This window comes from Sturnira hondurensis, unplaced genomic scaffold (genome assembly GCF_014824575.4).
Source record: "Sturnira hondurensis isolate 20B ecotype Veracruz unplaced genomic scaffold, ASM1482457v3 Scaffold0021143, whole genome shotgun sequence".
NCBI classification, from domain to species: Eukaryota; Metazoa; Chordata; class Mammalia; order Chiroptera; family Phyllostomidae; genus Sturnira; species Sturnira hondurensis.
The window spans coordinates 31,067,244-31,081,039 of NW_028093774.1; the positions used below are offsets into that span (position 1 = coordinate 31,067,244).

The window sequence follows — 13,796 nt, forward strand, 5'->3', positions numbered from 1 at the left end:
AAGCTATCAGTTGACGAAAGCATGTGTACATATAATATTTTATTTGATCATCCCAACAACTTTGTGAAGAAGGCAATACTGGTAATGTTACAGGAGGTGAAGAAACTTAAGGCTCAAAATTAAGTTCTATGATGAAAAGAAGTTCAATTAATTTCCTGAGGTTACTGAATATGAAATGGATAGGACACACACCTCCTCACCCTCACGTTAACATTCTTTATTTTACCTCATATCACCATGAGTTCTTAGCTCTGAATTATAAAAGACATTTATCACACAGATCTTTCTGAGTAATACCGAGTGTCTGCAGTATTTTTACTTCAAGTGCAAAAGTGGTTTTCACATAGCTACTTCTTTTCAAAATTTTATTATTGATTTGAGAGAGATCAATTTGTTGTTCCATTTATTTATACATTCATTGGTTGATCCTCAAGTGTGCCCTGACTGGGGATTGAACCCACAACCTTGGTGTTTTGGGACAACACTCTAACCAACAGTTACCCAGCCAGGGCCAAAAATAGCTACTTCTTACAGGAGTTATTTATCAAAATAAGAGCATAAAAAATTAAAAGTAACTAGATAAAGTGGTAGATAAAACAAGGTACTTCTGAGTATCAAATGTGATCATGAATGTGGAAGCCTTGTGAACTATAAATTATGATATAAAGGCATAATATATTCTAATAATAGAAAATCGGCCCTGGCTGGTGTAGCTCAGTGGATTGAGCATGGGCCTGTGAACCACACGATCGCGGTTCAATTCCCAGTCAGGGCACATGCCTGGGTTGCAGGCCAGTTCCCAGCAGGGGACTTACACTAAAGATAATAAATAAAATCTTAAAAAATAATAAATAAAGTACTAAATTTGCCACAAAAATTTAAAAAAAGAAAAGAAAATCATTAAGAATTTTTACCTACCTGGTTTTAACCACATTTTCTTGATGGTGCTTAGTTAGACCTAAAGTATACTATACTTTTTATTAACCAATCTCACCGCAATAAATTTAGTAAAAAATAAAGTATACTATACTTTCTTTCTTTCTTTCTTTCTTTCTTTATTTATTTAGAGGGGAAGGAGAGAGGGAGAGAAACATCAATGTATGGTTGCCTTTTGTGCCTCCCATGCTGGTAGGTAGCCTGCAAGGAACCGGCCTGCAACCCAGGCATGTGCCCTGACTCGGAATCGAACCGCGATTGTCTGGTTCGCAGGCCCGCGCTCAATCCACTGAGCTACGCCAGCCAGGGCCTTATACTTTCTTTATAAATATGCATTTGCAGTTATCTAAATAGAATTCTTTCATGAGAGTCAAGTTGTAAGAGTTAAAAACATACTTTTGAAAACATACTTCTGATTTTTAATCCTGAACAAATTCAAATACTGGAGCCGAACCACACAGCTGAATCGAAAAGAATGGCAGCTTTTGTTGTTGTAACTTAGAAATTCCGTGAAACGACTTGATGACAAGAGAACTTACTCTGTCTTGTCAAGTGTATTTTTCTCAGAATTTCTTGTTTTATGTAGTGAAAGGAAAAGTATAATTAATTTGTTTTTCCCCATAAAAAAGGGATGAGTCAATAGTCTTTAGAACAGTGTTTTTAAAATAAGGAGAAAGGGGGTATAATGTGATTTAGTATTGTTTATAATATTATTAAAATAAACAGAAATGGAAACAATTAAGTCCCTGAAATTATTTTTTCAAATCATGCTTTATCATCAGAATCCCGCACAAGTATGACTGTAACTTTATTGACGAGATTTATCTTTATCACTGTGGCTGAAAGTGGCCGCAGTATCACCCAGTCCACCCTTTGCTGACCCCCACTGTCAGTAGTTTAGTATTCTTCCCCCAACCCAATCCTGCATGTCCCAGAGCCTTCTCTTTACTCTTCTCCAAGGACTCCCTCATCCCTGTCCCGCCCTGTCATACCGCTGCAGGTTGCAAGGGTGAAACCTGGCATTTTGGGGGGTTGGAGCACATAACGGGTCATCAGTAGACATCTGCTGAGTGTCTTTTCTCCATTGCTACTCTGCTCTTGCCTCATACGTAAGCATCTTGAGGGCAGGGGCTCTGCTTGTTTTTCTTCCCACTAGACTGATAAATATTTATTGAATTAATAACTAAATGGATACAATGTATTTTTTTTCTTACCCACTATAGTCTCCAGACAAAAACTCCGAAATAGCAGCAGGAAGCTCTGTTTTAATAATGAAAAGATAAGATGACATAGCTGCAAAAAGAATACAAAGAATTCCTGTTATACTTCTATAATTTTTAACCATTTAAAGAATAATTTATCCAGAAATATAGATATCTATAAGGGCTATGACAACATGTGGAAAATTAACTCATACTTCACTGTCCTCAACCATATATACATATATATACTGGGAATGGGTATAAATAACCCTGCAGAGAAGAATAATGGAAGTTCATCAAGCATTCTTTGTGTACATTTCAAGTCCAAGGCAAATCACTTTGGTAAGAGAAAGGGCTTTGATTACAGGCTATTTATAAATGAAATTTTGGTTGAAGTTTTGCAACACCTCTTGTAAGTTATGTCATCTCTGTCCAAGGCATTAGAGGTTAGTTTAGCAACAACTGATGTAGAAAAAGAAGTATAATAAGTATAGCTAATAACTTCAATAATTTGTTCTTTCTTACTAGAGAGAGACCTCCCCCAAAAGTCTCGCTTCCTCTCCTGCCCATTCTTGACTTCCCCCAACACACACACACTACAGATATGTTACAATAAAACAGAAACAAAACACATAATGAGTTATATTTTAAATTGTCTTCTAAAACAGATTACAAAAAAATTGATGGAAACCATTAAGCATATTAAAAAGACAAAACTTAAAACTTTTATTCTATCTTATTAACAGAGCTCATCTACGCTATGCAATCAAAACCTGAAGCTAGCATTATTTCTCACATTTTATCTGACAGAATTGAAGAAAATAACTACCTTTTATAGTATTTTAATAATGATCTTATTTCTGATGTAACTAAAAAAAAACAAATCTAAAAACCAAATCCCATAAACCTTCCATGATACACTAGGAAATGTTTTACTATGGCTACAGAATAAAGAATTTATTTATATGTAAATACTTGAGCTTAAATGCTTATGTATACAGAAACCCAGAAGATTTGGAGTCAGAACTTCAGTTTAACAGAGTAATAATCTCTCTTCCCCCAGAGATTCAGTATACACTGAAAAAGAGCCAACAAGAACATGCCCATGAAGAATTAAGAGTGTACTCTGTGTGCACGTTAATTTTATTACTTTTATATATTTCAGGAAACACTTCACTTTCTCCTTGGACCTACAAAAACTAAGAACACAAATAAATGCCAAGTCTGAATGGCAAAAATCTGGGGGAACATTGACCAAAAGGTTCAAATAGTTTAAAATGAAGAATGTGTATTTCTCAATCAACATATTTAAAAGTAGCTGAACTTCTGCACAAATATTGCAGTGCTGTGGAGCCACTTGACCCTGGAGTAAAAAAGAATATATCCTAGTTTGCATATAAATTTATATGAAGACAAATAATACAAACATACACACTCAATATTTTTTAGTAAAATAACATGTACCTATGGCAAAGTAAAATTCAGACAGTTAAGTGAATAATCACTTCTTTGTAAGGAGAATGGCATACATACACACTTGCCAGTTACGACTATTTCTTTTCCCCAGCAGTATAGCTGTTGAAGTACATCAGCAGAAGGATAGTGCATTTTCCTAAACTCTCTTTTACTTTCGGGGTATTACAACTGATCATACGGGAAAAGGTTTTCTGTATTGTTCATACTCTCATCAGGAAAAATGCTATCAATTTGGTACAGAAGGAAGGCTTAATTTCCTGCACTCAAGGATCTCAAGTCTGTTTATAATACTTTATGCCAAAGAGTCATCCACATATGGTGTGATGCTGAAAATCATGATCTGAATTTTTTGAAACTGGCCTGGAGCTACTTAAATATATCTTGCCAGGAAAAAAAAAAGGACAAAAATGCCTTAAAACAAGGAATGCAGACTTCCTACACAATGTAACTTATTATCGGCCCATCAGTCTTTCTTGCTTGGATGAATCCAACACTACACGCATTTCTAAAGTTTCAGACATTCATCTCTTTCAGTAATTTTCTATTATTTCTTTTAGATCTTTAGCTGCAAAAAGCTTCAATGAATATGAGATCATATTTCTTTCTAATATACAATCTGTCATTCTTCCCAGAATTTCTATCAGCCCCTGGCTAATCATTTGATCACTTTACCCTCAGCTGTATCCCCAACTCTTTGGTTTTCAAGTGGGTGTCCTATTTCATTAGATTCCAGTCTGAAGAATCATGTATATTTCAAGAAATGTGAACTCACCAAACAAATGTTTCTCTCTCAAAAAAAGATCTCAGCGTACAAGATATAAATATAATAGAACAGGCAAAATACCACTTCTTTCTTAGAGAACGCTGGTGCTTGTTTTAAGAGCTACAGACCCACAAAATTCAGGATGGGGAAAAACTCCACTGACTAAGCAAGTAAAACAAAGAAAGACACTACTCTTTTCACTGTCCAGTTTATTTTTTCTGAACCACAAGTAAGCCTTCATGCAAGGACTGGCACCTTAACCTTATTATATATAATACAGAAGAGAAACAAAAATATACACTAAGTTAGGAAATACATCTTAATTAGATTCACATGAAAACAACAATCAGCTCAATAAAATAAACTGGAAATGTTTTAAAGATATAACAGAAATAAGAAAGCTCATAATTCTATTGTCTTTAACCAAAGGGTCACTAGATCAAATAGCTCTTCCTGTCGCACCTTTGACTCGTATCTTCTGTTAATGGCACAAGGAAGTGTTTAAAGGCATCGTAGAGACAGGTCACGCAGCAAGAATTTGGAAACGATTTTTGCTGACATCAACACGCAGCACTGACTCCCGACGCAGGAGACACCGTGTTGCACCCAGTACTAGCTGTAACAGGCTCGTTCCTAAAAGCCATGGTTGTAGTTCAGTGGTTCTGGCCCACCAAAGCCAGAATGTGTGCCAGAAGACATACCTTGATGACAGGTATCCAACCATCATGAACCATTTAGCTTCACCATATTAACTAAACAGGTACCCTTTTCTACATTTTAAACATAACTAATAGAACTCATTCCATGGAAACTATCCTGAAAAGAACATTTAAAAATTCTGTCAGCCTAATCAAAACACAAAAGCTGGAAGTATTCTTTAAAAACCATGTGGGAAAATATTAAGATGACTAAAATAGGGTAAAATTTGATTAGGCAATAGCGAGTGTTAAGGTGAATGGCTGTCTGATCACCTTTCTCTAAAGAGAACACACGAGCTGGCAGCACAGAGCCGAGGGGCGAGCTGTCAGAAACAGAGGAGAGAGGGAAAGGGCCTTGCGGGAGAAGACTGGGAACAGCGAGCATTTCTGCTTTGGGAGCGCCTAGTATACGCCTGGCAGCATTCTAAACGATTTGTAAGTTATTTCCTCATTCAACCTTCACCACAAACCTGTGAGGTAGACGTCACTCATTTCACAGATGAAGAAATGGGGACAAAAGGGGGTAACTTGCCCCAGCTAGCGATGGTGGAAAAGCCAGTCTGGCGTGAGAAATCTGCACACTACCTATTATGCTGGGGGAAGTGCAGGAAGAACTCCACCCCGGCGAAGAAAAAGAAAAAGTCTATCAAAAGTACCACTCCCCGAGATTATCCTTTTTCTTTTCTCATCAACATTTAAACAGGAAATTTCTTTTGAATGCTTAGCTTAACATTTGGGTATAAATAAATTAAAGAGTTTACACAACATAGAAGCTTTAAGACTATTTATAGCGTTCACTTCACTGTGAAATGTATTTTCAGCATAATTCATTTCACCTCTGTGAGCTGGTTTGGTGAAGTGATTATTCCAATATTCCTCAGACACGCTGGGCAGTGTCACGACAGGACTCTTCCTGCTGGGACAGTGCGGCGTGGACTCCACCACTCTGACTCCCGTACCAGCAACCACTACCATGGTCCAGAAAAGAAAGATTCCCACTCTCAATGTGGGAGGTCCTGACACTACACTGAAACCGAAGAAAAATTAAGACAAAACCAATCCCTCTTCCCACAAACCCTGTATCTTATGGACTATTTTTCAAATAAATAAATAAATAAATATCTCACTCACACACACACACACACACACACAAAGCCTCAATTGGACCTAAGAAATCATTAGTTTACAAAGATAATTGTCCTTTTTGTTAAACACTTAAAATATACATATGAAGATAAGATTACATAGAGGTATGTTTAAAACAGAATTAGGTTTTCAGCACTTGGATGAAGTTCAGCAACTTCTTAAAGAATCAGTCGGCCAGCCCTAAACAGATGTACAATATTACATGAGGAAATGACAACTTTGCCTTTCCATCTGAGAGAGGCTTGATTTTACTTCCAGCATGTTTTTAGTGGTGGACAGCAACTAGTTTATTATATTCAACGTGTCTTATTAGCCTGGTGTTCCCACTAAATGTTCAAAATACCACTGGCAGGCCATGCCCACTCAAAACAGCCATGAACACAATCCCTTTTTTTAAGTATATTTTATTGGTTATGCTATTACAGTTGTCCCAATTTTTCCTCCTCTTTATCTCTGTCAATCTCTGTTTAAAAATAAAAGAACTTTTTAGACCCTAAAAACAATGTCATGTCCCTAATTTGTGCACAAATGAAAATCAAAATATATGGAGGGACTTTCCTCTCCATAACCTTAAAAATATATGTATATATCTTTGTTTTATCATGATCAAGATCTTAAATTTGAATAAAAAGTGACGAGAATATTTACTATTCTGAAATTCTTATCAATAAAATTACTAAGAAATGCATTATTTTCTAAACCTTTTTAAAGTGACATGTTATCAGTAGATTTTTGCCCCAGGAAGTACTTGTGAAAAAGATGACTTCCAAATTTCCTCTCTCTCCCCTAAGGCAGTGCGTCCTAGAATTTCTGGGCAACCCTGGTCCCGCTCCGTAAAACTGCAGTTTGCCTACAGACGATCTCACCAGCAGATGGCGCTGTAACAGCGCACCCAACCGTGGTTTCCCAGGAGACCAGACTGACTAGTACAGCTAAAAGATTTCACTATCACACCAAAAGAAAAAAAGGAAAAGACCAAGTAATTTCAAAATTATCTAATATTAAATCACAAATTTGAAATAGTTCTTGACTGAAGATGATATTATTTCTACCTGTCTGTTCATGATTGAGACTTTGTAAACATTCTGTTTGAGTACATAAAAGGGCTGCTGAGTTTCTCTTAAAACTTTTATTCCCAAATTGAGGTATACATTGAGGCTTCCAGACTAGAAAAGCTGGCTCAGGCTAGCTATTTCAGGAGGTTTCAGGAAGACTACTAATGTTTGGGGTTTTCTTTTCGCAATATGTAGCAGTAATTCAACCTCTCATCTCCTCTCAGGTCTGGGGCTGCAGAGAACTAAAGAAAGAACATGCTACCCATAGCAGTCCTTTGTGCTTTTAGGCGCAAAATAAGAATTTAACATACTCCTAGGAGCCACTAACCTTTCCACATTTTGAGTTGGGAACAATATGGACCAGAAATAACATCAATTAAGTCTGCTTTTATCAAGTATGTGTGACAGTTCCTAGTTAACAGGACTTTCTCTGGCCTGACTAGATGATTTGGAGTTACTGTTCAATTTTCAGGGATATTATAGCCTACTGGGTGGTCTATCTCAGGAGTTCAAATGAATTGAAACCTTGAACTACTTACCTTGGTTTTTAAGAAAAGAATTTCATAAAGCAGCACAAAGTATATAAAAACTACCTATACTTATTTGCCGTTGTAGTTCTTAATCCTTTTACTAGCAGTACCTTAGTTCTCTTGCCTGTAACAGCATTAAATATTAAAACTTCCAGATGCCTTTTTTCTGACCTTGTACCCCAGTAGCAGTGACCCTGAGCCAATGCCACTCTGCTCCTGAGGAAATGGGCGGTGGGGGGCGATCTCATCTCAGACCCCTAGTTTATTAGTGTTGGGAAGTGATCAGAGACTGCTTTTCAGTAGTATTGAGTATTATTTTACTATATGGTTCTCCATTTTCCAAAGGCAAAGGTTCCCATAGCCTTAGAATAAAAGCACTACATTTAGTGAGTCACATTTTTTCCTATCATAAAGTTTAGAGCTTATTCAAAGACAGATTTTTTTCCAATCAATTTGTTCAAGAACATCAGTGCTCCGTAACAAATACTTGGTGCCTGATTAATCTCGGGGAAACAAGATTTTCTGTGAAGTTCTGACAGTAGATTCTTCCTTAAAAATCTACAGGTTCACCTATGCTTGTATATTCTGTGGTGGTCTCTCCCCAGTTAACTCTCCTTTCCTGCTAAATGAGCACCATGCCAAGTTGCTGGCTTTTCCTTCTTTCCCTCCATCCCTTATTCCTTTCTTAAAAATAAATTTTTTAAAATCCTAATACAAGGATGTGTTCATTGATTTTAGAGAGGGGGGAGAGAGGGAGGGGGAGAGAGAGAGAGAAACATTGATATGAGAGAGAAACATGGATCGGTTGCCTCCCGTACACACCTGACCAAGGACCGAACCCACAACCCGGGTATGTGCCCTGACCGGAAATTGAATCCACTACCCTTCAGTGTACGGGACAATGGTCCAACCACCTGGCTTGGGCTCTTAATTACCTCCTTTCTTCCTATAATAAACACTACTTACTAAATGCCTACTATGTGCTAGATACTAAGGACCTAAGCGAATGAACAAGTCGCTTAGATTTATGGAGTATGAGATACAGAGAATAAATGGGGTCTTTACCAAAAGATCCATGTAACAATTATTGATCAAGAGCAATTCACAGTATTTTGCTGGTAAAGGCCTCTCTGCTCCTTTTTTCTCATAGATTCATCAGGTGCATAAAATCCCGAGAAAACTGAGAAATCTTTAAATGTCACAAAAAATAAAAAAGTTATTACCCAACCTGAAAACAGTTGATTTCAAAATACCTTATTTCCTATTTTACATAAGGTCTAATTTTCACCAATACTTTCAACCTTGTAGTTTTTATATAATTCTAAACTACAAATCATTCTATGGACTTTCCAGTTCCTATCATTTTTACATAATAATATATAACATTGTCTCTTTGAGGAAAAATCTTAGGCTTTTAAACAGAACTTTTTTAACTGTGTCATTCACTCAACAAATATTATTTATTGAATTCCTCTCCCAGAAACTGGGTCGAGTCATGAAAACACATAGTTCCTGTCCCCAAGGAGTTTTTAAAATCCTCGACATTTAATCTTTTCACAGCCTTTCAAACGTTAAGTATATTAGAGCAGAAAGAATAAAGGTTTTAGAAGTAGGCAGAGTGAGGTTTGAGTCCCGCCTTGATTAAGGGGTAAAGGTAAGCAAGCAACTCATTCCCTCTGAGTGCTGAGCCCCTCCTCCGTAAAATGAGGGTAAAGTCATCTACCTTGAAGAGCTGTAGTAGGTACAATTAAAGTGACTAGTGGAATGCTTGACCTAGGTAGAATACATTATAGTATTTTTCAATTCTAAACAGTCAAGGGCCCAATGTAATTTTAGGACTGTATAAATGTAACTACTCTTTACCCAGGGGTAAGGAGCTCTACATCCGGCTGTCTGAAGGCAACTGCAAGGCTGACATGGCCCCTGGTGAAAATGAGTTTGACACCCATTTTAGAGCATAGTTGCTAATTTATTAAAGATACCTACAGCCCTGGCTGGTGTGGCTCAGGGGATTGAGCACCAGATTGCGAACCAAAGGGTTGTCGGTTTGATTCCCAGTCAGGGCACAGGCCTGGGATGTGGGCCAGGTGCCCAGTTCGGGATGTTCCAGGGGCAACCACACATTGATGTTTCTCTCCCTCTCTTTCACTCTCCCTTCCTCTCTCTCTAAAAAAAATAAATAAATATTCTATTTTTAAAAAGATACTACAAAAACATGTTCCTGTAATAGAAATATTTTAATGCTCTGAAAGAATTAATATGCCTCTCAAAGTACCAAGTTAGAATCTGAATTTTGGGATAAGAAGGAATCTTATGGCCCCTGCCTCCCATCCTACCCCAATGATTTAACAAAGAGGAGAATGAGGCTAAGAAAGTAAGGGAGCAATTTCCCCAAGACACATGGGAACCCAAAGGCAGAGACTGGAGTACAGAGAATTCAAGGTATCTGGCTTCCAATGCAGTGTTCTGTTCACAAGAGTACATTTTCAGTTCTTTTGAAACAAGGGAATGATCTATGCATACCTGGCCAGGACAAAAAGCTCTGAAATATGTTTCAGTTATTACTTAGTGGGCTGTCAATAACTAAACTTTTAACCAATGTAAAGAAAATTATGGGGAAATTCTTTTCTAAGTTTGAGGTGCATTAAACATTGCTGTGACTGCTTCAAAGTCAGTTTTTTAAAAAAAGGTTCTAAAACCAAGCAAGCAAACCAACAAAGTTAGAGTTGGAGAACCACTGATTTATCTGCCACCTAAGGCAGGAATCCTTCCTAGAACATTCTGACATTTGACCAACCAGCTCTGCTTGAATGTTCTCAGAGATAAGGAACATCTTCAAAGGAGGCAGGTCAGCACTGCTATTATACAGCTCAGTCACAGAGGTATTCCGAATGAATGCAAGCTGGCCTCACTGCGGGCCCAGGCCCGCCCAGAGTTTGGAGCCAGCTCCGGTCTCTGGAACAATACTGAATTAGAATTGTGTGTGTGTGTGTGTTGTATTGCATGCTCAGCTTTTCGTATATTTAAAACTAGCAATTAGCAGTCCCCTTTTCTCTTCTTGACAGATGATATAACTAGAACACATAAAAGTACTTGGAAATATCTCATACAAATCATATTCAGCTCTACTCAGTTCAACAAAGGTTTATCAAGTCTCGGGTACCGTGCCAGGTTCTGGGAGTACAAAGAGAAAAGCTCCCCGGAGGAGCTCACAGCATCACGGGGGAGAAAAGCATACACAGAGATAACTTTCATCTAGTTGCAGCAAGAGCTAAAATAGAGTCAAGTTCAATAACAGTTACACACAAGGTGAGAGAACAGGAAGGGATCAGAGTGAAGAACCCAGGAACACATCAGCGAGCACTGAGCCTGGGTCACAAATTTGGGTCCAAAGTCCTGGGTTGCAAATTCTATATAAAATGCTAAACAACAGCTTGACCTCATCTAAGCCAAATGTGATGGTACTTAGTAGTCACATGGAGAAGCTAATAAAGGATTGAAAATAGAAAAATATGCATTTGTGTTAGAGACAAGCGCATGGCTAAGCAGTATGTATTTACTAAAATAAAATAAATCATTCCAGAGAAGATCTTAAAATCAATTGATATTAGGTAGATTCCTAAAGGAAGCTCATTCTATAAATGGGAACAAGATAACAGATAAATGTGAGAACGTTTGCATCTGGTTTATTTTTAAACTAATTGGTCATTTTAAATTTCTTTCCTACAAGAGGACATTTCTTGTCTGCACCCGATTGTTCACAGCCCATGAAACACCATTCCCACCAACGCAGCATCCACCAATGGGGTGATCGGGATACAAGTAGAGGGAAAATATATTTTAGAATCACCTGGAGAGTTTTCCTAAACAGTACCTCATCACTTCCACAACTGCAGACGCAAATGCTGCAGACCTAATGGCAAGACTGACATCAGGGATTTACCTTGGAACTGATTTAGAAGCTACTGTCCAGATGGACTGCTAAAAAAATCTACACACAAAAAAGTAAGGAAGACAATACACAGGGCTTCTGAAGACACCTAGGTCTACAGAAGTTCCGGTTCCCAGCCAGCCCTGTGGTAGGGCAAGAAACCAAAAGAGGAAGCATTTCCATCACATGTGTGCATAAACAGTGCACTTTCCATGGCTTACCTCCAACATCCTGAATTATTATGGTGCCTGCCACCACCACCTATAAAAGAACAAATGTATTTAGAGGATGAAAGGGGAATTAATATAAAAGGATCAGTATTTTACTAAAACCCAATAACTATTACTGAAAAAAACAGATGCAGAAATCGAGAGAAGAGAAATTAGGAAGAATGAATTTTGCCAGCCATTTGTAATATATAAAACATATAACCATCACATAAAAAGCTTTTTTTTAATAGTTCCATGGTTACTATAAAATACTTTTGAAAGTTTTCTTGGCAGTCATTTTTAAGCCATTAGAAAGGGTTAAAAAGCTAGTAGTCAGTGGTTATCAAAGTACCAAAAAATTGAAATGGAATCTACCTGGTCTCACACTCCCATTTTTACTGGTTTGACACATGGCGTTAGTAGGTAGACTGAGAAAGGCTGAGTCGTGCTGGGCCAGTGCTGGGCTACCTAACCGGCAATGACAGTCCTCTGAGTGTGTTAGCTTGGCAGACACCAAGGCTTTCAACATCCCTGTCCCAGGGAATCATAATCTACAGCAGAAAACGTTAGAGCCCATATATTCTCAAGCCTGAAAATTTAGCAAAGTTTCCAACTCATTAATACTCGTAGGAAGTGGGCTGAGGGTAAGACAGCAGGAGGTCCTAACGACAGTGGGCAGCGGTACAGAACTGGCAGACTCCTCCCTCTCAAAACGAGGCAGCTGCTACCCAGCTCTGGTCAGTTGCTGGCATGTGAGAACGTGGATCAAATGCAGCTGGAACCTCTGATTTTTGAGAGAAAGTCAGAAATTGAATTCTTTCAAAATTCCATAACTCTCAGTTGGCAAAAACATACAGTATCTTTTAGGTTAAAATTGGAAATAAAAAGGATTTGGACCAAACCAAATATGCTTGAGGACTAAGTTCAGCCTGCAGGCTGCTAGCTTGTGACCTCTGATGAGATTCCTGGGAAACTGAGGCGAGCACTAGCCCTCCCTGGAAATCAGATGCACTCAGAGGAAATAAACGTCCTGCTTCCTCCGGGGCCGACTCAAGTCTCGGTGCATCTGCGCCCCCAGTGCACGCCTGGAGCTGACGGACTGTCTATAGTCATTCAGTCCTGCGTGGCCTGGAATCAGATCGCCCTTCAGATCCACCTGTATGACAGTCCCATCAGGGGGGCCGTGGAGTCTGCAGAGGGCTAATGACAAGGAATTTTGGAGAGATGTCTTGAAGATGCAGTAATTGCCAATATAACATTTTCCAGAGGGGAGAAAAAACTTTACATGCCAACCCATTTGAAATTAGTTCACAGACCTGCCTCATATGGCTTAGCGGGTTGAGTATCAGCCCGTGAACCAAACGGTTACGGGTCCCATTCCTCGTCAGGGCACATGCCTGGGTTGTGGGCCTGGTCCCCAGTGTGGAGTGTGTAGGAGGCAACCAATTGATGTTTCTCTCCCTCTCTATCTCCCTGCTTTCCTCTCTTCCCCCTCTCTCTAAAAATAAATAAATAAAATATTTTAAAATAATAAAATAAAAATTAGTTCCAAAATTCATTTACCTGTGAAAAGACGATTTTGAACTTTTGTATAAGATCATTCATATGCAATTGATGCCTCTTGTCAGTTACACATGAACATTGGAATTCTTTTCTACTAATATATTGTAAAAAGCAACAATAGCAACTTACTGATGATTTTTTTCCATTTTGGGGGGCTGAAATGAAGCATTTAAGATCTAGAAAGTCTCTCTGTGTAGCTCTCTGTCTTCAGTGTCTACCACAGTGCATGAATATGGTACTTGATCAATAAATACTTGTTTGGTGAGTAAATAAATCACTTTATAGCC

The 13,796-nt window shown here is 38.2% G+C and overlaps 1 protein-coding gene across 2 annotated transcripts in view; it reads right to left on the reverse strand.

The window, feature by feature from the left end:
* Positions 1–13,796, reverse strand: part of SLC38A6 (solute carrier family 38 member 6) — a 59,192-nt gene that overhangs the window by 25,612 nt on the left and 19,784 nt on the right. For both annotated transcript variants that reach the window (XM_037031561.1, XM_037031560.1), the window contains exons 5-6: positions 11,959–11,998; positions 2,151–2,229 (exon numbers count right to left, since the gene is read on the reverse strand). In XM_037031561.1, the coding sequence (XP_036887456.1) occupies positions 2,151–2,229; positions 11,959–11,998 (119 nt within the window). The remainder of the gene's footprint in view (positions 1–2,150; positions 2,230–11,958; positions 11,999–13,796) is intronic.